The following is a 24972-nucleotide window of genomic DNA, read 5'->3' on the forward strand; positions in this document are numbered from 1 at the left end:
ATGGCAAGCGACAGGGAGGTTTGGGTCATTCTTGCAGACAGTAGGCAGGTGTTCTGCAAAGGGGTCGCCCAGCTTACGTTTGGTCTCTCTAATGTAGAGGAGACCGCATTGGGAGCAACGAATACAATAAACTAAGTTGGGGGAAATGCAAGTGAAATGCTGCTTCACTTGAAAGGAGTGTTTGAGCCCTTGGATGGTGAGGAGAGAGGAAGTGAAGGGGCAGGTGTTACATCTTTTGCGTGGGCATGGGGAGGTGCCATAGGTGGGGGTTGAGGAGTAGGTGGTGATGGAGGAGTGGACCAGGGTGTCCCGGAGGGAACGATCCCTACGGAATGCCGCCGGGGGGGTGAAGGGAAGATGTGTTTGGTGGTGGCATCATGCTGGAGTTGGCGGAAATGGCGGAGGATGATCCTTTGAATGAGGAGGCTGGTGGGGTGATAAGTGAGGACAAGGGGGACCCTATCATGTTACTGGGAGGGAGAAGGCGTGAGGGCGGATGCGCGGGAGATGGGCCGGACACGGTTAAGGGCCCTGTCAACGACCGTGGGTGGAAAACCTCGGTTAAGGAAGAAGGAGGACATGTCAGAGGAACTGTTTTTGAAGGTAGCATCATCGGAACAGATGCGACGGAGGCGAAGGAACTGAGAGAATGGGATGGCGACTCCCACAGCTACCTCGACTACAGCTCCTCACACCCTGCTTCCTGTAAGGACTCCATCCCATTCTCTCAGTTCCTTCGCCTCCGTCGCATCTGTTCCGATGATGCTACCTTCAAAAACAGTTCCTCTGACAGGTCCTCCTTCTTCCTTAACCGAGGTTTTCCACCCACGGTCGTTGACAGGGCCCTTAACCGTGTCCGGCCCATCTCCCGCACATCCGCCCTCACGCCTTCTCCCTCCCAGAAACATGATAGGGTCCCCCTTGTCCTCACTTATCACCCCAACAGCCTCCGCATTCAAAGGATCATCCTCCACCATTTCCACCAACTCCAGCATGATGCCACCACCAAACACATCTTCCCTTCACCCTCCCTGTCGGCATTCCATAGGGATCGTTCCCTCCGGGACACCCTGGTCCACTCCTCCATCACCTCCTACTCCTCAACCCCCACCTATGGCACCTCCCCATGCCCACACAAAAGATGTAACACCTGCCCCTTCACTTCCTCTCTCCTCACCGTCCAAGGGCCCAAACACTCCTTTCAAGTGAAGCAGCATTTCACTTGCATTTCCCCCAACTTAGTCTATTGTATTCGTTGCTCCCAATGCGGTCTCCTCTACATTGGAGAGACCAAACGTAAACTGGGCGACCGCTTTGCAGAACACCTGTGGTCTGTCCGCAAGAATAACCCAAACCTCCCTGTCACTTGCCATTTTAACACTCCACCCTGCTCTCTTGCCCACATGTCTGTCCTTGGCTTGCTGCATTGTTCCAGTGAAGCCCAACGCAAAGTGGAGGAACAGCATCTCATCTTCCGACTAGGCACTTTACAGCCTTCCGGACTGAATATTGAATTCAACAACTTTAGGTCTTGCACTCCCTCCTCCATCCCCACCCCCTTTCTGTTTCTTCCCCTTTCCTTTTGTTTTTTTCCAATAAATTATATACATTTCTCTTTTCCCACCTATTTCCATTATTTTTAAATATTTTAAAATCTTTTATGCTCCCCCCACCCCCACTAGAGCTATACCTTGAGTGCCCTACCATCCATTCTTAATTAGCACATTCATTTAGATAATATCACCAACTTCAACACCTATGTGTTCTTTTGTTCTTTTGTCTGTGACATCTTTTGATGATCTGCTTCTATCACAGCTTGCTTGTCCCTACAACCACACCACCCCCCTCCACTTCTCCCCCCACCCACCTTAAACCAGCTTATATTTCACCCCTTCCTTGGATTCATCTAGTTCTGTTGAAGGGTCATGAGGACTCGAAACATCAACTCTTTTCTTCTCCGCCGATGCTGCCAGACCTGCTGAGTTTTTCCAGGTAATTCTGTTTTTGTTTCTGTTCCATATACTTCCATTCACAACCTTCCTGCCTTTGGGATACTGACTGGGCAGTTCCTTCCTGTTTTCCCTCTCCCATTGAACAATGGCAAGGCAATGCTGTTAAAAGGCATGGTTTTATCCCGTTTCTATACAGCAAAGAGCACTATTAAGATAGAACTGTTGGCCCTACAGTTCATTTTCCTCTTCCTGTGGCAAATGCTTCGCTTCAACTCAGCAACTGCCCACACTGTATAACAGGTTTCAGGAGCATACCATCTGAGGTATCCCAAGCATAGAACTGCAACCTATCACTTTGTGACTCCATGAGATTCTTGACCCTATATTTTAGCCTTTGCATGCCTAATTCTATAATCTTATTACTTTAGATTTTATAAATAGAGGTATAGTGCACAAGAATAAGGCAGGAAGTTGTATAAAATATTGATTTTTAAAATTCATTTATGGGATATGGGTAACGCTAGCTAGGCCAGCATTTATTGCCCATGCCTAATTGCCCTTCAAAAGTTGGTAGTATGCTGCCTTCTTGAACCGCTGCAGTCCATGTGGTGTAGGTCCACCCACAGTTCAAGGATTTTGACCCAGCAACAGCAGGGGAACGTCAATATATTTCCAGGTCAGGTTGGTGAATGGCTTGGAGGGGAACTTCCAGGTGGTGGTGTTCCCATCTGTCAGCTGCTCTTGCCCTTCTATATGGTATTGGTGTGGGTTTGGAAGGTGCTTTTGAAGGAACCTTGGTGAGTTCCTGCTGTGCAGCTTGTAGATGGTACATACTGCTGCCACTGTGCGTTGGTGGTAGAGGGAGTGAATGTTTGTGAATGGGGTGCCCATCAAGCGGATTGCTTTGTCCGGATGGTGTCAAGCTTCTTGAGTGTTGTTGGAGCTGCACTCATCTATGCAAGAGGAAAGTATTCCATCACAGCCCTGACTTGTGCCTTGTAGATGGTGAACAGACTTTGGGGAGTCAGGAAGTGAGTTACTCATTGCAGGATTCCTAGCCTCTGTGCTGCTCTTGAAGCTACAGTATTTATATGGCTAATCCAGTTTAGTTTCTGGTCAATGGTAACCCGCCAGGATGTTGATAGTGGGGAATTCAGCAATGGTAATGCCATTGAATGTCAAAGGACAATGGTTAGATTCTCTCTTGTTGGAGATGATCATTGCCTGGCACTTGTTTGATGCGAATGTTGCTTGCCACTTATCAGCCCAAGCCTGGATATTGTCCAGGTCTTGCTGCATTTGGACATGAACTGCTTCAGTATCTGAGGAGTCACGCATGATGCTGAACATTGTGTAATCATCAGCAAACACCCCCACTTCTGACTTATGATGGAAGGAAGGTCATTGATGATGCAGCTGAAGATGGTTGGGCCTAGGACACTATCCCGAGGAACTCCTGGAGTGATGTCCTGGAATTGAGCTGATTGACCTCCAACAACCACAACCATCTTCCTATGTGCGAGGTATGACTCCAATCAGCGGGGAGTTTTCCCCCTGATTCCCATTTCCAGTTTTGCTAGGGCTCCTTGATGGCACACTCTGTCAAACGCTGCCTTGATGTCAAGGGCATTCACTCTCACCTCACCTGGGAAATTCAGCTCTTTTGTGCATGCTTGAACCAAGGCTATAATGAGGTCAGGAGCTGAGTGGCCTTGGTGGAACCCAAACTGAGCATCATTGAGCAGGTTTTTGTTAAGCAAGTGCCACTTGATGGCATTATTGATGATCCCTTCTATCACTTTACTGATGATCGAGCGTAGACGATGGGGCAGTAATTGGCCGGGCTGGATTTGTCCTGCTTTTTGTGTACGGAACATATCTGGGCAATTTTCTACAAAGCCTGGTCGATACCAGTGTTGTAGCTGTACTGGAACAGCTTGGTTAGAGGCGGGGCAAGTTCTCGAGCAGTGTTCAGTAATATTGCCGGAATATTGTCAGATCCCATAGCCTTTGCAGTATCTGGTGCCTTCAGCTGTTTCTTGATATCACGTGGATTGAATCGAATTGGCAGAAGACTAGCACATGTGATGCTGGGGACCTCCGGAGGAGGCCGAGATGGATGATCTACTCAGCGCTTCTGGCTGAAGATTGTAGCAAATGCTCCAGCCTTATCTTTTGCATTGATGTGCTGGACTCCCCCGTCATGGAGGATGGGAAGTTTGTGGAGCCGCCTCCTCCAGTGAGTTGTTTAATTGCCTACCACCATTCACGACTGAATGTGGCAGGACTGCAGAGCTTAGATCTGATCCATTGATTGTGGAATCACTTAGCTCTGACTATCACTTGCTACTTATGCTGCTTGGCGCAGAAGTAGTCCTGTGTTGTAGCTTCACCAGATTCACATTTCATTTTTAGGTATGCCTGTTGCTGCTCCTGGCATGTACTCCTGCACTCTTTATTAAGCCAGGGTTGATCCCTGGCTTGATGGTAATGGTAGAGTGGGAAATATGCTGGACTATGAGGTTACAGATTGTGGTACAATTCTGCTGCTGCTGATGGCCCATAGTGCCTCATGTCTTGTGTTGCTGGATCTGTTCGAAATTAGTCGGTGAGAACAAGCATCCATTTAAAACTGTCACTAAGATAGTGAAGAGGGGTTAAGAAAAATCCCCTAACACAGATGGTTGTTAGAATATGGAATACTTCGCACCCAAGCAGTGATTGAGGCAGTGACCTTTGTATCTTTTTGGGTAAAATCGAGTAAATGTTTGAAGCAGAGAAAGAAACCTGGGGCAGAATCTTTGGCTTGGCAAGCGGGGGTGGGGCTGCTCGCCGAGGGGTAAAATGACGTGCGGTGACAGGTCGGCTGCACGCCCGCCGAACTCTCAAAGGCCTGTTAAGGCCAGTTGACTAACAATTGAAACAATAAATTGAGCTGCCTGTCCAACCTTAAGGTTGCAGGCGAAGAGCCCAGGTGGCCTTCGCATTTTTCATGAAACCTCATCCACGGACTGGATGAGGTTTCATGAAGGTTTTTAAAGTCTTGTAAAAATTTTTAATAAAATGAATGGACATGTCCCAGCTCATGTGACAGTTTCACATGAGGGAACATGTCTTAAAAATATTTCTTTTCCTTTATTAATTCTTTTGGAACTTAAACTAATCTCCCTGATCAGCTTTGTGCCTCAAGGAGAGTTCTGCACTCTCTTGCGCGCATGCTCTCCCTCCTCCCCCCGCCTGCACAGGGAGCGCTCAGTGCTTCCAGGTGCGCGTAAAATGGTGGCACCCAGCCGATTGCAGGCGGCAATCAGGTGCGTACCCGCCCACTCCCACCCAGTCCCCCCCCCCACCGCTCGACGGAGAGAAAATTCTCCCCCTGGGTATGGGTTAAGATTGGAGGAGTAGGATTAGTTTTGGATTTTCCCACTATGATGGGCATAATAGGCTTCATTTGAACTGTAAACATTATGGTCCAGCATTTATTACAATTAATGGTCCAACTTTCATTGGTTTCTCTCCTTTACCCCAGGACCCTGGTTGCCAAGATTTGGAGGCAGATTCATGGCTCTCAGATTCAGGCCATGATGGTCAGCATCCAAAATCAGAGGAACTCCACAAAAGGTACATTAACAGATCATGAATTTTGGGGTCTTGAAGGAAGAGAAAGTGTGAGTGTTGGTTTAGTATTTTTCACCTCCCCAAAAAAAGCTGCGTTTTTTTGCACCACAGGTGGGTTGGACTAGATTTCTGATTCACCTTGTCCTCCAAACAGTTTGTCTGGAATGTAATTTGATCCTGCCTGCTGTAGAATATTCAGTCTCTGCATTGCGTGATTTGATCCAGTTATTCAGGCAAGCAAGTAGGCTCTAGAGCTTCCACTGTTGATGTTAACAATTTTTGGAGAATGTCTCACTGTTCCAGGTGAGGAGCACTCAGCGCTCACATTTAGGGAACATGCAACACCCTGTACCGAGTTTAGAGAACGCACAGCTCTCTCACAGTTCAAAATTTAGAAGTTCACCCTCCCAAGTTTAGAAAATGTTCAGCATACGCACTAGGGAATTCAGAGGGAGGGGTGATGGATAGAGTAATTTCAGCATGAAGGGGGAGAAATTTAAAATTGAGATGTTGCTGGACTGATAGGCAATGTAGACCAAAAAACACAGGGAGGGATAACAGGCTGCCGAAGGAAATATTCACAGCTCTTGAAATCTTCAAGAGCCATCTTTAGATTCTTTCCATTTCTTAATAAGAGCTACCATCCCTGCAGGCCTTGTCCGGTTTAGCTAACGCTACCCACATAAATGTTGGCAGAATACGGATATTAGTCTGTGATGCCGACACTATTAAAGCAAAAACAGAAGACGCAGAATGGGACTTGCTGCAAGTTAGAAAATGTGCAGCAGAGTTTTAAATGAGCTCAAGTTTATTGAGCATGGAAGATGGGAGGCTGACCAGGAGTGCATTGGAATGGTGAATTTGGCGAGGAACACCTAAATGTAATGCAATGCTTGATGGTAGGAACACAGAACACAGACTCTTTTTTTTTAAGGAGATCAACACCAGTTTCTCTGTAGCCTTTCCACATAATTGAAGTCTTTCATTCTTGGTATTATTTTAGTAAATTTCCTCTGCACTTCTAAGGCATCTTTCCTAAAGTGTGTGATGCCCACAATTGGCCACAGTGTACCAGCTGAAACCTAACCAGTTTATAAACAGTTAAGACCATAAGACATAGGAGCAGAAATTAGGCCATTCGGCCCATCGAATCTGCTCCGCCATTCAATCACGGCTGATAAGTTTCTCAACCCCATTCTTCCGCCTTCTCCCCGTAACCTTTGATCCCCTTACCAATCAAGAACCTATCTATCTTGGTTTTAAATACACTCAATGACCTGGTCTCCACAGCCTTCTGTGGCAATGAATTCCATAGATTCACCACTCTCTGGCTAAAGAAGCATAACTTCTTGCTTTTGTGCTCTATGATGGATAAACAATATCCTGTAAGCCTTTTACCAACTTTCTCTACTTGTCCTACGACCTTCAGAGACTTATTTACATACACCCGTAAGTGTCTGCTTCTGCATCCCTTTAAAATTGTACTGTTTCGTTTATATTGCCTCTCTCCATTCTTCTTACTTGCCCATCTGCCTCTTCATTTCCCTCCCCTGAGTTCCTGTCTGCCTCCCCCTTCCCCAGTTCCTGACATTTCTCTCCCCCAACTCCCGGTTCCAGACTTCAATCCTCCCCACCCCCACTGAGTTCCAAGTCTTCTCCCCACCAAGTTCCAAGCCTTCTCCCCACTGAGTTCTGTGTCATTCCCCAAGCTGTGAAAACAGCTGTTTGGAAACATAGTTCAGGCCTCAGGCTCCAACTGGGCACATGAGCAGCTGCAAATGAGCTGTACATATGTGGCCTCAATGAGGGAGGTGGTTAGCAGGACTGTCTCCAGGCTCAGCTCTCATATAGGTTTGCTCATGTAAAAGGACAGCTGGTTTGCCACGTTCCACTAAGAGTTACCTTTCTTGAGGCTGAGGGAAGCTACAGTGTCATTTTGGAATGTCAGAATCATTCAATTTGCAAGCTGAGTTTGAGCATTGAAGGAATTTTAAAACTGTAATGAAGACCCAGATCTTCCGTTCCCCGGGGAGGGTCGTATCCCAGAAGATGCGCTGGGGAGCCCCCTGGAAGTTGCTACACAAAGACTATACGGGAATTGTCCAGGAAGTTTGAACTTCCGTTGGTCGAATATCCTGCACCTGGAACATCTGAATCTCCGATTTAAATCGGAGATTCGGATGGTTCCAACTCTTAGCAGAAAGGTTACCCAGGAAAAGTCAGAAGTATTAAAACCACTTCTAACTCCTGGGTAATTATACTACTGAACCTCCAAGCATCCCTATCACCCATGACTACCCTCCCAACACCCCCACCCAATTACTCCCCAAGCCCCGATTGCCACCTCAATCCCCCAACCCCGACTACCCACCCTGCCCCCGCCAACTCTCCACTCCTCCAACTCCTCTTCTGACCACCTGACTCCATCCACACCACCCCTCCCCCACCCCCTGATTACCCTACCACCCACCCAACCACTCCCTCAACCACCCTCCCACACCTGAGACCCCTCCACCCCCCGACCACCCTTCCCTTAGCACCACCAATGCCACCGCCCCTCACCACACCACACCCTGACCATCCTAACTCCTCACCCACTTAGCATACACACTTACCTTCCCTCCTGTCAAGAATGGGACCTTTAAACTTACTGCTTTATGGCATCCAGCCTTGTAAAAAGGAGGCGTGGTTTCACTTCCCCCAGCGATGCTATCCTGCACTGGTAGGACTCCAGAGCTGTCGTGCTGCATACTTCTCACCAGGCCCAGATTGGAAGATAGAGCGAGAAATGTGCAGCTCCTGACCTGGGTAAATAAAAAGGAGCAGAGTGGAGTGGGACTCCATGATGATTGCTACTCCATGGAAGTTCTGGGCTGATTACTTTGTAGTTTAGACAATGATGTAAATGCTACTATTTCCATCATTTATATTTCATATTTGCAGCAATCACATTTTTAAAAATCAGTTCTTCAGTTGAGAAAACTCATATAAATTGCTATGTCAGCTGATTATGAGGATGGAAGATGTCAAGCTAGGACTGTATTGTTTCTTGGTTATACAGCAGCTTTAGTGCTGTGTTCTGTTTTTGGCACCAACATATAAAGCAAACATTCAAGTCCTATAGATGATTCAGAGAAGAGCTGCGAAGCTGATCCCTACTGCCGAAGGATTGCATTATGAGAAACTGATGCTTTTTACCCTTAAAAGAAGATATTGGAGCATATACTTTTATAGATATATGTCTATGCAAGATATTAAATAAGGTTAATCAGGAATGTAACTTAATGAATGGTAGGATGCTAAAATAAAAGTGCACAGGCTAAACTGTTGAAAGGATTATTTAGGACAGATATCAGGCAGATCTTTGCATTAACAATGATCAACATGTGGAGTGATGTTCCAAATACGGTACTGGAGATAAAAAGCATAAACTGATTTGAGTCAATTGGATTACAAAATCAAGAAATGTAGACCTTTCTCTGTATCAGTCTTGTAAGTGCAGTAATCCCTGCCGCACCCCCATCCCAGGTTACCTGTAGTAGAATCCATCAAGAAGTTTCTGATACTATTGTATTTGATCATTATCATGTGAATCCCTTCCACAACATCTTCAATTTTCCCTATACTTGGGTCTTATATCCTGTTCTGATGCTTCCATATTTCCTGAGGGTTCACTCAGACAAACTCCAGGGATGGAAATGTATCCTTTGGGAAAGGATCACAATACGGGTCCTATTGCAGCAAGCAATTTGCAGACCTTTCACTTGGCAATGGCAATTGTCTGAAATAAATTGATCACAGTATTTCTGAGTCAGGAGATTATGATTTAGCAACCTATTGTAGTTTTGAGCACACAGTCTAGGCTGACAGTAAAGTATACTTGGGGGAGTGTTGCATTGTAAAAGTGCCATCCTTCAGATGAGATGTTAAACTAAGGCCCTACCTTCCCATGCTGGTGGTTGGGATGGATGTTAAGGAACCAATGGCATGGATTTTTGAAATAACACATTTTTCTCTCCATGTCCAACCCAACCATCCATCCTCAATCAACATCACCAGGAATGGATTAATTGGTCATTCGTTTCGTTATAGTTTTTATGATCTTGGAGTGTGTTGGATGCTGTTTTTCTTACATCACAACAGTCATTGCATTTCAAAGTAATACATTCTGTTAAGAAGCACTTTGAGAGGTTTCTATGATTTGGTAAGGTGCTATGTAAATGCCAGTCTTTCTTAAATGTAGCTGTTGTATATCTTTAGTGACGAAAGTTTCTAACCCATATAGAAACACGATTCTCAGATACCATTCCTGCTGTTGGCTGGCACAATGGAGTTGGGTGAAAAATCAACTTGGGTTCCTCATCTTGGTCACAAGTCATTGATCACTCCTGCAAAATGCATATGTGAAAATACCCAGAATAAAATATCTGGAATAAGATCCAACTTGGCTGTACCCCCACAGTTGAACACCTCATCAACATTCTGGGGGGTATTTAATGATGGCAGTGGGGGTCTTGCCCAGTACCTGGAGAACTGGCAAGAGACTCATGTTACCTGCTCTGGGGAAGGCCCATCAGTATTATGTGCCTCTTAAATTGCCAGTGGCCAGCCTTCTCTGGCATCAAGTACCCCAGAAAATTTCTCCCACACCCCAGAGTTGCTGGCCAATCAGAGGCCAGCAACTGTCCATTGCAGGCAGCACCACCTGGGGAGTGATGGCAGCTGCCAGCAGTACACCCAAGGAGAGGCTTAGGATCACCGAGGGACCCAGACCACAGGTGAGTGAGAGCAGGATAGGTGGCGTGGGGTGGGGTTCCTGGGCAGGGAGATTTGCTAGTGCTGTTGTTGGGGATTTAAACTAGATTGGCAGGGGGATGGCTGAGGGCAAATTCAGAGCAGGGAACAGGAGATGGAGAATTAGTGAGTGACTCTGAAAGACAGAAGCTGCACAGGTTAAAAAGTGTACAGCATGGGAATTATTTGGCAGTGTTAAAAGGTATATATGCAAATGCAAGGGGGAGAGTAAATAAAGCCTGTGAGCTGAGGGCACAGATAGACACATGGCAGCGTGATACCGTCTCTATAACAGAAACTTGGCTTAAGGAGGGGCAAAAATGGCAGCTCAACATGCCTGGATACAGAGTTTTTAGGCAGGATAGGGAGGGGGATAAAAAAGGTGGGGGTGTAACATTATTGGTTAAAGAATTAGTTACAGCTGTGAGGAGGGATGATATACTAAATGAAGCATCAAATGAGGCCATATGGGTTGAGTTCATAAATAAAAAAGGAGCGGCCACACTGCTAGGTGATGGCATAGTGGTATTGTCACTGGACTAGTAATTCAGAGACCCAGGGTAATACTCTGGAGAGCCGGGTTCAAACTCCGCCATGGCGAACACGATAAAAAATCTGGAAGTAAAAGTCTAATCATGACCATGAAACCATTGTCGATTGTTGTAAAAACCCATGTGGTTCACTAATGTACTTTAGGGAAGGAAATCTGCCGTCTTTACCTGGCCTGGCCTACACATGACTCCAAACCCACAGCAACGTGATTGACTTTTAAATGCCCTCTGAAATGGCCTAGCAAGCCACTCCGTTGTATCAAACCACTACAAAGTCTCAAAAAAGGAATGAAACCAGATGGACCACCCGGCATCAACCTAGGCACCGTAGATGACAGCCCTGTCGACCCTACAAAGTCCTCCTTATTAACATCTGGGAGCTAGTGCCAAAATTGGGAGAGCTGTCTCAACAGACTAGTCAAGCAACAGCCTGACATTATTATCCTCACGGAATCATACCTTACAGTTAATGTCCCAGACATCACCTTCACCATCCCTAGGACAGACCCAGCAGAGGTGGCGGCACAGTGGTATGCAGTTGGAGGTAGTTTCCTGGGAGTCCTCAACATCATCTCCGGGCCCCATGATATCTCATGGCATCAGGTCAAACATGGGTACGGAAACCACCTGCTGATTACCATGTACCGCACCCCCCCTCCAGCTGATGAATCAGTGTTCCTCCATGTTGAACACCTCTTGGAGGAAGCACTGAAGGTGGCAAGGGCGCAGAATATATTCTGGGTGGGGGATTTCAACATCCATAACCAAGAATAACTCAGCAGCACCACTGCTGGCCGTGTCCTAAAGGACATAGCTGCTAAACTGGGTCTGCGGCAGGTGGTGAGGGTACCAACAAGAGGGAAAAACATACTTGACTTCACCCTCACCAACCTGCCTGCTACAGAGGCATCTGTCCATGACAGTATCGGTAGAAGTGACTACCACACAGTCGTTGAGGAGATGAAGTCCCGCCTTTACATTGAAGATACCCTCCGTTGTGTTGTGTGTCACTACCACCGTGCTAAGATTTCAAACAGACCTAGTAACTCATGGGCATCCATGAGGCGCTATAGGCTATCAGCAGCAGCAGAATTGTACTCAACCACAATGTGTAACCTCATGGTCCAGCATATCCCCCACTCTACCATTACCATCAAGCCAGGGATCAGCCCTAGTTCAATGAAGAGTGCAGGAGTACATGCCAGGAGCAGCACCAGGCATACCTGAAAATGTGGTGTCAACCTGGTGAAGCTACAACACGGGACTACTTGTGTGCCAAACAGCATAAGCAGCAAGTCATAGACAGAGCTAAGCGATCCCACAACCAATGGATCAGATCTAAGCTCTGCAGTCCTGCCACATCCAGTCGTGAATGGTGGTAGACGATTACCTCACTGGAGGAGGAGGCTCCACAAATATCCACATCCTCAATGAGGGAGGAGCCCGCACATCAATGCAAAAGATAAGGCTGAAGCATTTGCTACAATCCTCAGCCAGAAGTGCCGAGTGGATCATCCATCTCAGCCTCCATCAAAGGTCCCCAGCATCACAGATGCCAGTCTTCAGCCGATTCAATTCACTCCACATGATATCAAGAAATGGCTGAAGGCACTGGATAGTGCAAAGGCTAAGGGCCCTGACAATATTCCGGCAATAGTACTGAAGACTTGTAATCCAGAACATGCCGCGCCCCCAGCCAAGCTGTTCCAGTACAGCTACAGCACTGGCATCTACCCGGCTCTATGGAAAATTGCCCAGGTGTGTCCTGTACATAAAAAGAAGGACAAATCTAATCCAGCCAATTACTGCCCCATCAGTCTATTCTCGATCATCAGTAAAGTCATGGAAGGGAATATCAACAGTGCTATCAAGCGGCACTTGCTTAGCAATAACATGCTCTCTGACACCCAGTCTGGGTTCTGCCAGGGCCACTCAGCTCCTGACCTCATTACAGCCTTAGTTCAAACATGGACAAAAGAACTGAACTCCTGAGATGAGGTCAGAGTGACTGCCCTTGACGTCAACGTTGCATTTGATCGAGTATGTCATCAAGGAGCGCCTAGCAAAACTGGAGTCCATGGGAATCAAGGAGAACACTCTCCACTAGTTGGAGTCATACCTAACATAAAGGAAGATGGTTGTGGTTGTTGGAGGTCAGTCATCTCAGCTCCAGGACATCACTGCAGGAGTTCCTCAGGGAACTCTTCGGCCCAACCATCTTCAGTTGCTTCATCAATGACCTTCCTTCCATCACAAGATCAGAAGTGGGGATGTTCGCTGATGATTGCACAGTGTTCAGCACTATTTGCGACTCCTCAGATACTGAAGCAGTCCATGTCCAAATGCAGCAAGACCTGGGCAACACTCAGGCTTATGCTGACAAGTAGCAAGTAACATTCGCGCCAATTAAGTGCCAGGCAATGACCATCTCCAACAAGAGAGAATCTAACCATCACCCCTTGACGTTCAATAGCATTACAGTCACTGAATCCCCTGCTGTCAACATCCTGGGCGGGGTTACCATTGACCAGAAATTGAACTGGTCTAGCCATATAAATACTGTAGCTTCAAAAGCAGGTCAGAGGCTAGGAATCCTGCGACGAGTGTGATGGAATACTCCCCACTTGCCTGGATGAGTGCAGCTCCAACAACATTCAAGAAGCTTGACACTGTCCAGGACAAAGCATTCTGCTTGATTGGCACCACATCCAAAAACATTCCCTCCCTCCACTACTGATGCACAGTGACGGCAGTGTGTACCATCTACAAGGTACACTGCAGGAATTCACCAAGGATCCTTAGACCTTCCATGATCACTACCATCTAGAAGATCAAGGGCAGCAGATAGATGGGATGACCACCTACCTGGAAGTTCCTCTCCAAGTCACTCACCATCCTGACTCGGAAATATATCACCGGTCCTTCATTATCGCTGGGTCAAAATCCTGGAATTCCCTTCCTAGCAGCACTGAGGGTATACCTGCACCTCATGGACTGCAGTGGTTCAAGAAGGTGGCATGACCACCTTCTCAAGAGCAACTAGGTATGGGCAATAAATGCTGGCCCAGCCAGCAAAGCCCACATCCCATGAATGAATAAATTAAAAAGTAGACCCCCAAATAGTGGAATGGAGTTAGAAGAGCAAATATGTAGACACATTTCTGAGTGCAAAAATAATATGGCAGTAATCGTTGGGGACTTCAACTACCCTAATACCAATCGGGATATGAACAATGTGAAGGGCACAGAGGGTGCAAAGTTCTTGAACTGCATTCAAGAGAACTTTTTTAGGCAGTGTGTAACAAGCCCAACGGTAGATTTCTAGATTAAGCCTTAGAAAATGAATGCGGGAAAGTAGATGAAGTATCAGTGGGGAACCATTTTGGAGATAGTAATCATAATATAGATAGATTTGACATCATTCTGAAATGTGGTGGCTTGGCCCTGTCTGCCATTTGGTGGCAAGGCCCAGTCTGCAGTGTGGTCACCGGGCCCAGTCTGCAGTGTGGTCACTGGGCCCAGTCTGCAGTGTGGTCACTGGGCCCAGTCTGCAGTGTGGTCACCGGGCCCAGTCTGCAGTGTGGTCACCGTGCCCAGTCTGCAGTGTGGTCCCCGGGCCCAGTCTGCAATGTGTGGCTGGGCCCAGTCTTCCGTTTGTTGGCAGGGCCCAGTCTAAAGTGTGGTCCCCGGGCCCAATCTGCAGTGTGCTCACCATGTCCAGTCTGCAGTGTGGTCCCTGGGCCCAGTCTGCAGTGTGGTGACCAGGCCCAGTCTGCAGAGTGGTGGTGGTGTCCATTCTGCGATGTGGTACCAGGCCCTGTCTGCAGTTTGGTATCCAGGCCCAGTTTTCATTGCCTAAGTTGGTGGTTGAAATTTAAAAGGTACCTGGATCTGCATCTGAAGTGCTGTGACCTGCAAGGCTACAGACCAGGTGCTGGAAAGTGGGATTAAATGAGCGGCTAATTTCTTTTTTCTCATTTAGGCCGGTGCAGACACTGAGGCTGAATGGCCTCTTTCTGCGCCTTTACTTTTCTGGGGCTCAATGGAGATGATGGGAGGGGGATCAGAGGCAAGGGCAGTGGGTGGCTGTCACCGGGCCCCCGCTTCCCATTGCTGGGGACCCTCAATCATGCACTGAGTGCCTTCGAACATGGGACCCCTCTCCAAGAACCTGCAAGCAAACATGCTAGCATTTGCTTTCTGAGCTTTCCGTGTGGCAACTGCCCTGCCTGCCACTGGTTGAATATCAGCAGCGGCAGGTTGAGGCCCTTAAATCGGCATTAATTACCATCTCAATTGGTGATGGGGTGGGAAGGCTGTCCACGAGCCTTCCCACCCCAAACTTAATCGGAGCAGAGGCAAGAAAGTGGCAGGGTGCCCACTTGGCGTCCTCCCACCCAATTAAATATCCCCATCCCGTCCAAACTCGCTTTGGGGGAGGGCATTAACTTCCGTCCTGTATCCTTAAAATCACCCATAAAGAAAGGCCATCTGGTGGGGATTTCTGTATTGCATGTGAACTGCTACCAAAGCAAGAACTAACAGCTTCAGAAGAAGAAGGATGAATATTTGAAATTGCCAAGGCGGAACATTTGTCATCTGTTTTATGTTCCAGGTGCCACCATGAGATTAATCGGCTAGACGCCAAGAACCATGAACTGCAGCGTAAGATGCACAAGCTGCAACAGGAACTTGAAGAGGTAGCATTGAGGAATGAGACACTTGAGTCTACTATAGAAGAATACCAGAATCGTTTAAAAGATGGCAAGCTTAGCACTGACTGTGAGAAGGAAATACTGAAAACCAAGGTTAGTCCAGACAACAAAGGACAATGTAACCATTGTTCTCTCTTGATTTAATTGTAATACTCTGAGTAAGAAGAGTTATCCCTGGGCAGATGTGTAACTCCCGCACTGCAGGCTGGCAACATTTGCATCCTATGTCTGACCATTTAATAGGACAGTTTTTAAATTCAGATCTGTATTGAATATCATTTTCTCTTGCCAACTTTTTTTTCTCGTATTAACTCATACAAGAGTCAAAATCCTCTGGTACCTTGCCTAATGTACCATTCCTCATGTGTGAAACTAGACTGTGGTTGTTTGTAGAATGTTCAACTGTGGAGGTTAGAACTAATTTTAACCTCACCCAACACCTAGGAGGCTTCAGAAGACAGGGAGTGAGATGGAAATAGGAAGATGGTTGTTTGGAAAATAATCCTGGAGGGCAAGAGTATGACAATAGAAACATTGCTCACCAAAGTTCGATAGTATGTGGGATGACTAGTAATGCAATGGTAGAGATGTAGAAAGTATAGGAAGCACAGGTGGGTGCAGTACAAAATGAGATGTATACAAAAATGGCTGGAGCAAGGCTGGGATGGATTTTGAAATGAGAAGAAAGAAAGCTGAAGTTGATTCTTTGGGGAACAGGAAGATAGTGGATCACTGAACAGACTGCTAAAATTACATGTGTTATTTGCATTTAATTTCCTTTCCTTGCCAGAGACCGTTGTTTACAGTGTGGAAAGTGGCCATTTAGCACGTTCTGAGAGCCCAGACATGCACTAGGTTTGTTAAAACACCTGAGTCCCAGGGAAAACATTGCTTGATTAACAGTTCAGGTTCTCTAATCTCAGCTGTCCATTTTACAATGTTTATTTATACAAGATTAGGTGGTTTCAAGAGTTTGTGGTTTTGTTATTGGTACTTTAAAGGATCTGGATGATTGACACTTTTATTGCCTTCTAAGTGAAATGACTTTTTTTTTAAACATAGTAGAAAGTTATGAATGAATTACTTTTTTAAGCCTTTTTTTATACATCCCACTGTCACTATAGGGTTCATTGGTTCCATACAGTATATGGTGGGTCACTGGACATGGAAGTGATATAGCTTGGTATTGGGGACATGAGGAGTCATGGGGAATGAGTGGATGTGCCACAGCTTGGCATTGGAGGCATTTAAGGCCATGCGGGTGGGTAAAAGGGCAGAGCTTGGCATAGGGGGCATGAGAGGCCATAAGGGGTGAATAGAAGGGCAGAGCTTGGCATAGGGGGCATATGGAGGACCATTTGAACTTAAACTTTTTAAAGATCCCCTTGTGCAGACTAGGATTCATGACTCCCTTGAGGGACCATGTGTAGCGACTCTTTAAAAACCTTGGTCCGCCTCCATGAAAATTGCAAAGGAGTAGGGCATGCCCATCTCTACAATGGAGCTAGCCAGGCTGGGAGTACCAGGAGCAGGCTTTTGACAGGAACCAGCCCACACCCTTAAAAGGCATTCCCAAAAAACAGACAGCCCAGGAATGGTGTCAGGAAGCCCAGAATTAGAACCCGTCCGCTATATTTTAAGAGCCCCCAACTCAGTCTGACTCAGCAAAAAATCCAGGCCATTGTCTGGTAGCTGTGTACTACATGTAGGTCATTGCAGCAAGGAAGGCTGCCTGTTGGGATGGGCACTTTCGCAGATTTGCACTGTGTTGCAACATAGCAGAGTTTAGGGTATTTTCATGCGGTCATGTGGCAAAAGTTACACATTGAATCAAGGCATCATAGTAGGCATGTTCAATGCCAGGGATGAGGCACATTAACAGGAGTGCACTGTGTTGAGCGATCATACTTGGGTTGCATTATGCTGGGATGTGGAATTCTAAAGAGACTCTGTTGGAAATAGAAATCTTAATGACATGAGTTGAAATTTACTAACTAAATTGTATTATGTAAATATACTTTGTTGCCATGTTATATGGCACTAGTTCTCATCTTTTCCTTTTCTTAGAAGGATGTGTTTTCTCTAACACACTAACTTTCTGCACAGGTCACCACTATGGAGTCTGATTATGTAAAACTCAAGCGAAAGTACAAGGAACTTAAAGCCAAAAGTCATGAGGTGATCAGTGCTGTGAGTAAGGATCAAGATATTCAGGAGGTGAGTGTGGGATTTTACACTGATCTATGAAAAAGGACATGCCTAACAAGGAAATCGGTGCTTGATATATAATCAGTGCTCCATTAGGAATCGTTGCCAGAGCATGAACAATATCATATACTCCAGATGACCATTTGACAATCTCATTAGGTGGAAGTTAGAATAATGTTTTGTTCTTCAGACCTCTTGGTTGTACATGCTAAATAATGTAGCCAAGACAGAAAATGCAACTGCCCCAATCTGAACTACTGGGACAGAAGATGCAAGTTCAATTCCTGATTTATATTGAAAAATACTGATGTGAACCAGGCATCAGTAGAGACATTATAATTGGCCTCAGTGCCCTAGTCTAGAGATAGGGAACAAAAATCAAGCAAAGATTGAGATGCAGATTACAGGGACATGCTTCTTTATTGGTATTGGAGGATTTCAGAGTTAGTCTCAGCCATGATGTTTTCAACTGCCTAAGCTCACATATAAAATGGATGAATGCACCTATGGAACTTCTCTCAACAGGAGTCAGTGCCGGTGGGTGGTAGAGAAAACATTTTTGGGAGAATGGTGATGAGGCATTTTCAAAAGGAGCTTGGATTGAAAGGGTTATGCCTTGTATTGTATTCTAACATTGATGATTGGTCTCTGCATTACCTTCAACAGCAGTTAAAAAGGAGTCAAACGACAATGGAGGGCATACAGCTAAGGCTTGAAGAAGAAATTAAAAACCGGGAGTACCTTGAAGCAGCACTGTCTAGTGCCCAGCAGTCAAAAGTACGAGCAGAGGAGGTAGGACTGTAAGGAAATTGCTCCATTTCGATTCATGGGGCACTGGCACCAGCACTGGAAAGGAGGAGGCTGTTTCATTGGGACGGCTTCAGCTGAACCACACTGGGACCAGTGTCCTGGTGAATCACTTAACCGGGGCTGTAGAGAGGGTTTTAAACTAAATAGTGGGGGTGAGGTTGGATTTGGAAAGTTAAAGAGAAAGGATATGTTAATAGTGCTGACTAATGATACAGGTAATGATAACCAGCGTATGACAGGAAGGGGCAAAGTGTACAAACATAAGTGTGTACCAGCAAATAAGCTCAGAGTAAACAAAAACGGTAAAAAGACAGGTTTAAAGGCTCTTTAGATAAAAACAAAAAACTGCGGATGCTGGAAATCCAAAACAAAAACAGAATTACCTGGAAAAACTGAGCAGGTCTGGCAGCATCGGCGGAGAAGAAAAGAGTTGACGTTTCGAGTCCTCATGACCCTTCAATAGAACTGAGTGAATATTAGGAGAGGGGTGAAATATAAGCTGGTTTAAGGTGGGGGTAGGAGGGGAGGGAAGAGAAGTTGGGGGTGTGATGTGGTTGTAGGGACAAGCAAGCAGTGATAGGAGCAGATAATCAAAAGATGTCACAGACAAAGGAACAAAGAGGTGTTGAAGATGGTGATATTATCTAAACAAATGTGCTAATTAAGAATGGATGGCAGGGCACTCAAGGTACAGCTCTAGTGGGGGTGGGGTGGAAAGACTAGCAGGGCATACAAGATTTAAAAATAGGTGGGAAAAGAAAAATCTATATAAATTATTGGAAAAAACAAAAGGAAGGGGGAAGAAATGGAAAGAGGGTGGGGATGGAGGAGGGAGTTCACGATCTAAAGTTGTTGAATTCAATATTCAGTCCGGAAGGCAGTAAAGTGCCTAGTCGGAAGATGAGGAGCTGTTCCTCCAGTTTGCGTTGGGCTTCACTGGAACAATGCAGCAAGCCAAGGACAGACGTGGGCAAGAGAGCAGGGTGGAGTGTTAAAATGGCAAGCGACAGAGAGATTTGGGTCTTTTTCTTGCGGACAGACCGCAGGTGTTCTGCAAAGCAATCGCCCAGTTTACATTTGGTCTCTCTAATGTAGAGGAGACCGCATTGGGAGCAACGAATGCAGTAGACTAAGTTGGGGGAAATGCAAGTGAAATGCTACTTCACTTGAAAGGAGTGTTTGGGCCCTTAACGGTGAGGAGAGAGAAAGTGAAGGAGCAGGTGTTGCATCTTTTGTGTGGGCATGGGGAGGTGCCATAGGTAGGGGTTGAGGAGTAGGGGGTGATGGAGGAGTGGACCAGGGTGTCCTGGAGGGAGGTGTGGGGGGGGTGGTGGGTGGTGGGGGGGGGGGTGGTGGTGGGGGTGTGAAGGGAAGATGTGTTTAGTGGTGGCATCATTCTGGAGTTGGCGGAAATGATGGAGGATGATCCTTTGAATGCGGAGGCTGGTGGGGTAATAAGTGAGGACAAGGGGGACGCTATCATGTTTCTGGGAGGGAGGAGAAGGCGTGAGGATGAATGCGCGGGAGAATGGGCCGGACACGGTTGAGGGCCCTGTCAATGACCGTGGGTGGAAATCCTTGGTTAAGAAAGAAGGAGGACATGTCCGAGGAACTGTTTTTGAAGGTAGCATCATCAGAACTGATGCATTGGAGGTGAAGGAACTGAGAGAATGGGATGGAGTCCTTACAGGAACTGGGGTGTGAGGAGCTATAGTCAAGGTAGCTGTGGGAGTCGGTAGGTTTGTAATGGATATTGGTGGACAGTCTATCACCAGAAATTGAAACAGGGAGGTCAAGGAAGGGAAGGGAAGTGTCAGAGATGGACCACGTGAAAATGATGGCGGGGTGGAGATTGGAAGCAAAATTAATGCATTTTTCCAAGTCCCGACGAGAGCATGAAGCGGCACCGAAGTAATCATCGATGTACAGGAGAAAGAGTTGTGGAAGGGGGCCGGAGTAGGACTGGAACAAGGAATGTTCCACATACCCCATAAAGAGACAAGCATAGCTGGGGACCATGCGGGTACCCATAGCCACACCTTTTATTTGGCGGAATTGAGAGGAGTTAAAGGAGAAATTGTTCAGTGTGAGAACAAGTTCAGCCAGACGGAGGAGAGTAGTGGTGGATGGGGATTGTTCGGACCTCTGTTCGAGGAAGAAGCTAAGGGCCCTCAGACCATCCTGGTGGGGGATGGAGGTGTAGAGGGATTGGACATCCATGGTGAAGAGGAAGCGGTTGGGGCCAGAGAACTGGAAATTGTTGATGTGACGTAAGGTGTCAGAGGAATCACGGATGTAGGTGGGAAGGGACTGGACAAGGGGAGAGAGAAGGGAGTCAAGATAATGAGAAATGAGTACCGTGGGGCAGGAACAGTCTGACATGATCGGTGTACCGGGACAGTCCTGTTTGTGGATTTTGGGTAGGAGGTAGAAGCGGGCCGTCCGAGGTTAGGCGACTATCAGGCTGGAAGCTGTGGAAGGAAGATCTCCAGAGGAGATGAGGTCAGAGACAGCCCTGCAAACAATGACTTGATGTTCAGTGGTGGGGTCATGGTCCAGGGAGAGGTAGGAGGAAGTGTCTGTGAGTTGACGCTCAGCCTCCGTGAGGTTGAGGTCAGTGCACCAGACAACAACAGCACCACCATTGTCAGTGGGTTTGATGACAATGTTGGGGTTGGACCTGAGAGAACGGTGTGCAGTAAGTTCAGAGACAGACAGATTAGAATGGGTGAGAGGAGCAGAGAAATTGAGACGACTAATGTCACGCCGACAGTTCTCAATGAAAAGATCAAGAGAAGGTAAGAATCCAGAGGGAGGGGTCCAGGTGGAGGGAGAATATTGGAGGTGGGTAAAAGGATCCGTTGAACAGGGAGAGGACTCCTGCCCAAAGAAGTGAACACGGAGACGAAGACGGCGGAAGAAGAGTTCAGTATCGTGCCGAGCCCAAAATTCATTGAGATGAGGGCGTAAAGGTATGAAACTAAGTCCTTTGCTGAGCACTGAACGTTCAGAGTCGGAGAGGGGAAGGTCGGGGGTATAGTGAATACACGGCTGGGGCTGGGATTGGAAGATGGGGTGGGGACGGAGGGACAGGCAGGGGTGGGCGGTTCTAGATGGTGTTGGTGTCGATGAGTTGTTGGAGCTTGCATTCCTTATCACTTGAGAGAAAGAGAAAAAGTTTCTTGTTGAGGCGTCGGATGAGACGAAGAATAAAATGAAACTGGGGGCACACGTAGCTTTGAAAAAGGGTGCGGTGGTGCTGCTGGAGGAAGAGGTCAAGTGTGTTCATATGGCAGTGCATGGCACTGAGTGTGGATCTCAGGATGTGACAGGAACAGCAGTACGAGAAACGTTTTATGTCCCGGAGATACCTGTAATCCTGGGTGGGTTTGAAACAAGAGGGATGGAATTTCAGTTGAAATTCACGTGGGGTAAGTCGGAGATGGAGACTGCTGTTCCCGTCACATTCTGTGATCCACACTCAGTGCCATGCACTGCCATATGAACACACTTGACCTCTCCCTCCAGCAGCACCGCCGCACCCTTTTTCAAAGCTGTGTGTGCCCCCAGTTTCATTATATTCTTCGTCTCATCCGATGCCTCAACAAGAAACTTTTTCTGTTTCTCTCAAGTGATAAGGAACGCAAGCTCCAACAACTCATCGACACCAACACCCATCTAGGACCGCCCGCCCCTGCCTGTCCCTCCGTCCCCACCTCATCTTCCAATCCCAGCCCCGGCCGTGTATTCTCTATACTCCCTGACCTTCCCCTCTCCGACTCTGAACGTTCAGTGCTCAGCAAAGGACTTAGTTTCATACCTTTACGCCCTCATCTCAATGAATTTTGGGCTCGGCACGATGCTGAACTCTTCTTCCGCTGTCTTCGTCTCCGTGTTCACTTCTTTGGGCAGGAGTCCTCTCCCTGTTCAACGGATCCTTTTACCCACCTCCAATATTCTCCCTCCACCTGGACCCCTCCCTCTGGATTCTTACCTTCTCTTGATCTTTTCATTGAGAACTGTCGGCGTGACATTAGCCGTCTCAATTTCTCTGCTCCTCTCACCCATTCTAATCTGTCTGTCTCTGAACTTAGTGCACTCCGTTCTCTCAGGTCCAACCCCAACATTGTCATCAAACCCGCTGACAAGGTTGGTACTGTTGTTGTCTGGCGCACTGACCTCTACCTCGCGGAGGCTGAGCGTCAACTCGCAGACACTTCCTCCTACCTCTCCCTGGACCATGACCCCACCACTAAACATCAAGCCATTGTTTCCAGGACTGTCACTGACCTCATCTCCTCTGGAGATCTTCCTCCCACAACTTCCAACCTGATAGTCGCCTAACCTCGGACGGCCCGCTTCTACCTCCTACCCAAAATCCACAAACAGAACTGTCCCGGTAGACCGATCATGTCAGCCTGTTCCTTCCCCACGGAACTCATTTCTCGTTATCTTGACTCCCTTCTCTCTCCCCTTGTCCAGTCCCTTCCCACCTACATCCGTGATTCCTCTGACACCTTACATCACATCAACAATTTCCAGTTCCCTGGCCCCAACCGCATCCTCTTCACCATGGATGTCCAATCCCTCTACACCTCCATCCCCCACCAGGATGGTCTGAGAGCCCTTAGCTTCTTCCTTGAACAGAGGTCCGAACAATCCCCATCCACCACTACTCTCCTCCGTCTGGCTGAACTTGTTCTCACACTGAACAATTTCTCCTTTAACTCGTCTCACTTCCTCCAAATAAAAGGTGTGGCTATGGGTACCCACATGGTCCCCAGCTATGCCTGTCTCTTTATGGGGTATGTGGAACATTCCTTGTTCCAGTCCTACTCCGGCCCCCTCCCACAACTCTTTCTCCGGTACATCGATGATTACTTCGGTGCTGCTTCATGCTCTCGTCGGAACTTGGAAAAATGTATTAATTTTGCTTCCAATCTCCACCCCTCCATCATTTTCACATGGTCCACCTCTGACACTTCCCTTCCCTTCCTTGACTTCTCTGTCTCATTTTCTGGTGATAGACTGTCCACCAATATCCATTACAAGCCTACCGACTCCCACAGCTACCTTGACTACAGCTCCACACACCCTGCTTCCTGTAAGGACTCCATCCCATTCTCTCCGTTACTTCGCCGCCGTTGCATCTGTTCTGATGATGCTACCTTCCTCTGACATGTCCTCCTTCTTCCTTAACCGAGGTTTTCCACCCACGGTCGTTGACAGGGCCCTCAACCGTGTCCAGCCCATCTCCCGTGCAACCGCCCTTACGCCTTCTCCTCCCTCCCAGAAACATGATAGGGTCCCCCTTGTCCTCACTTATCACCCCACCAGCCTCCGCATTCAAAGGATCATCCTCCGCCATTTCCGCCAACTCCAGCATGATGCCACCACCAAACACATTTTCCCTTCACCCCCCCCTCCGGCGACATTCCGTAGGGATCGTTCCCTCTGGGACATCCTGGTCCGCTCCTCCATCACCCCCTACTCCTCAACCCCTACCTATGGCACCTCCCCATGCCCACACAAAAGATGCAACACCTGCTCCTTCACTTCCTCTCTCCTCACCGTCCAAGGGCCCAAACACTCCTTTCAAGTGAAGCAGCATTTCACTTGCATTTCCCCCAACTTAGTCTACTGCATTCGTTGCTCCCAATGTGGTCTCCTCTACATTGGAGAGACCAAATGTAAACTGGGCGACCGCTTTGCAGAACACCTGCGGTCTGTCCACAAGACAAACCCAAAACTCCCTGTCGCTTGCCATTTTAACACTCCACCCTGCTCTCTTGCCCACATGTCTGTCCTTGCCTTGCTGCATTGTTCCACTGAAGCCCAACGCAAACTGGAGGAACAGTACCTCATCTTCCGACTAGGCACTTTACCGCCTTCCGGACTGAATATTGAATTCAACAACTTTAGATCTTGAACTCCCTCCTCCATCCCCACCCCCTTTCCATTTCTTCCCCCTTCCTTTTGTTTTTTCCAATAATTTATATAGATTTTTCTTTGCTCACCTATTTCCATTATTTTTAAATCTTGTATGCCCTGCTAGTCTTTCCACCCCACCCCCACTAGAGCTGTACCTTGAGTGCCCTGCCATCCATTCTTAATTAGCACATTTGTTTAGATAATATCACCATCTTCAACACCTCTTTGATCCTTGGTCTGTGACATCTTTTGATTATCTGCTCCTATCACTGTTTGCTTGTCCCTACACCCACACCACCCCCCCACTTCTCTTCTCTCCCCCCACCTCTCTTCACCATTGCCCCCCCCAACCCCCACCTTAAACAAACTTATATTTCACCCCTCTCCTAATAT

General features: G+C 47.3%; 1 protein-coding gene across 1 annotated transcript in view; it reads left to right on the forward strand.

Moving 5' to 3' along the window:
* ccdc30 (coiled-coil domain containing 30) overlaps positions 1–24972 on the forward strand; it is a 144430-nt gene that overhangs the window by 62998 nt on the left and 56460 nt on the right. Inside the window, exons 11-14 of the mRNA XM_041206244.1 lie at positions 5482–5573; positions 15531–15723; positions 17737–17847; positions 18505–18630. Coding sequence (XP_041062178.1) covers positions 5482–5573; positions 15531–15723; positions 17737–17847; positions 18505–18630 — 522 coding nt within the window. The remainder of the gene's footprint in view (positions 1–5481; positions 5574–15530; positions 15724–17736; positions 17848–18504; positions 18631–24972) is intronic.

This window comes from Carcharodon carcharias, chromosome 15, assembly GCF_017639515.1.
Source record: "Carcharodon carcharias isolate sCarCar2 chromosome 15, sCarCar2.pri, whole genome shotgun sequence".
NCBI classification, from domain to species: Eukaryota; Metazoa; Chordata; class Chondrichthyes; order Lamniformes; family Lamnidae; genus Carcharodon; species Carcharodon carcharias.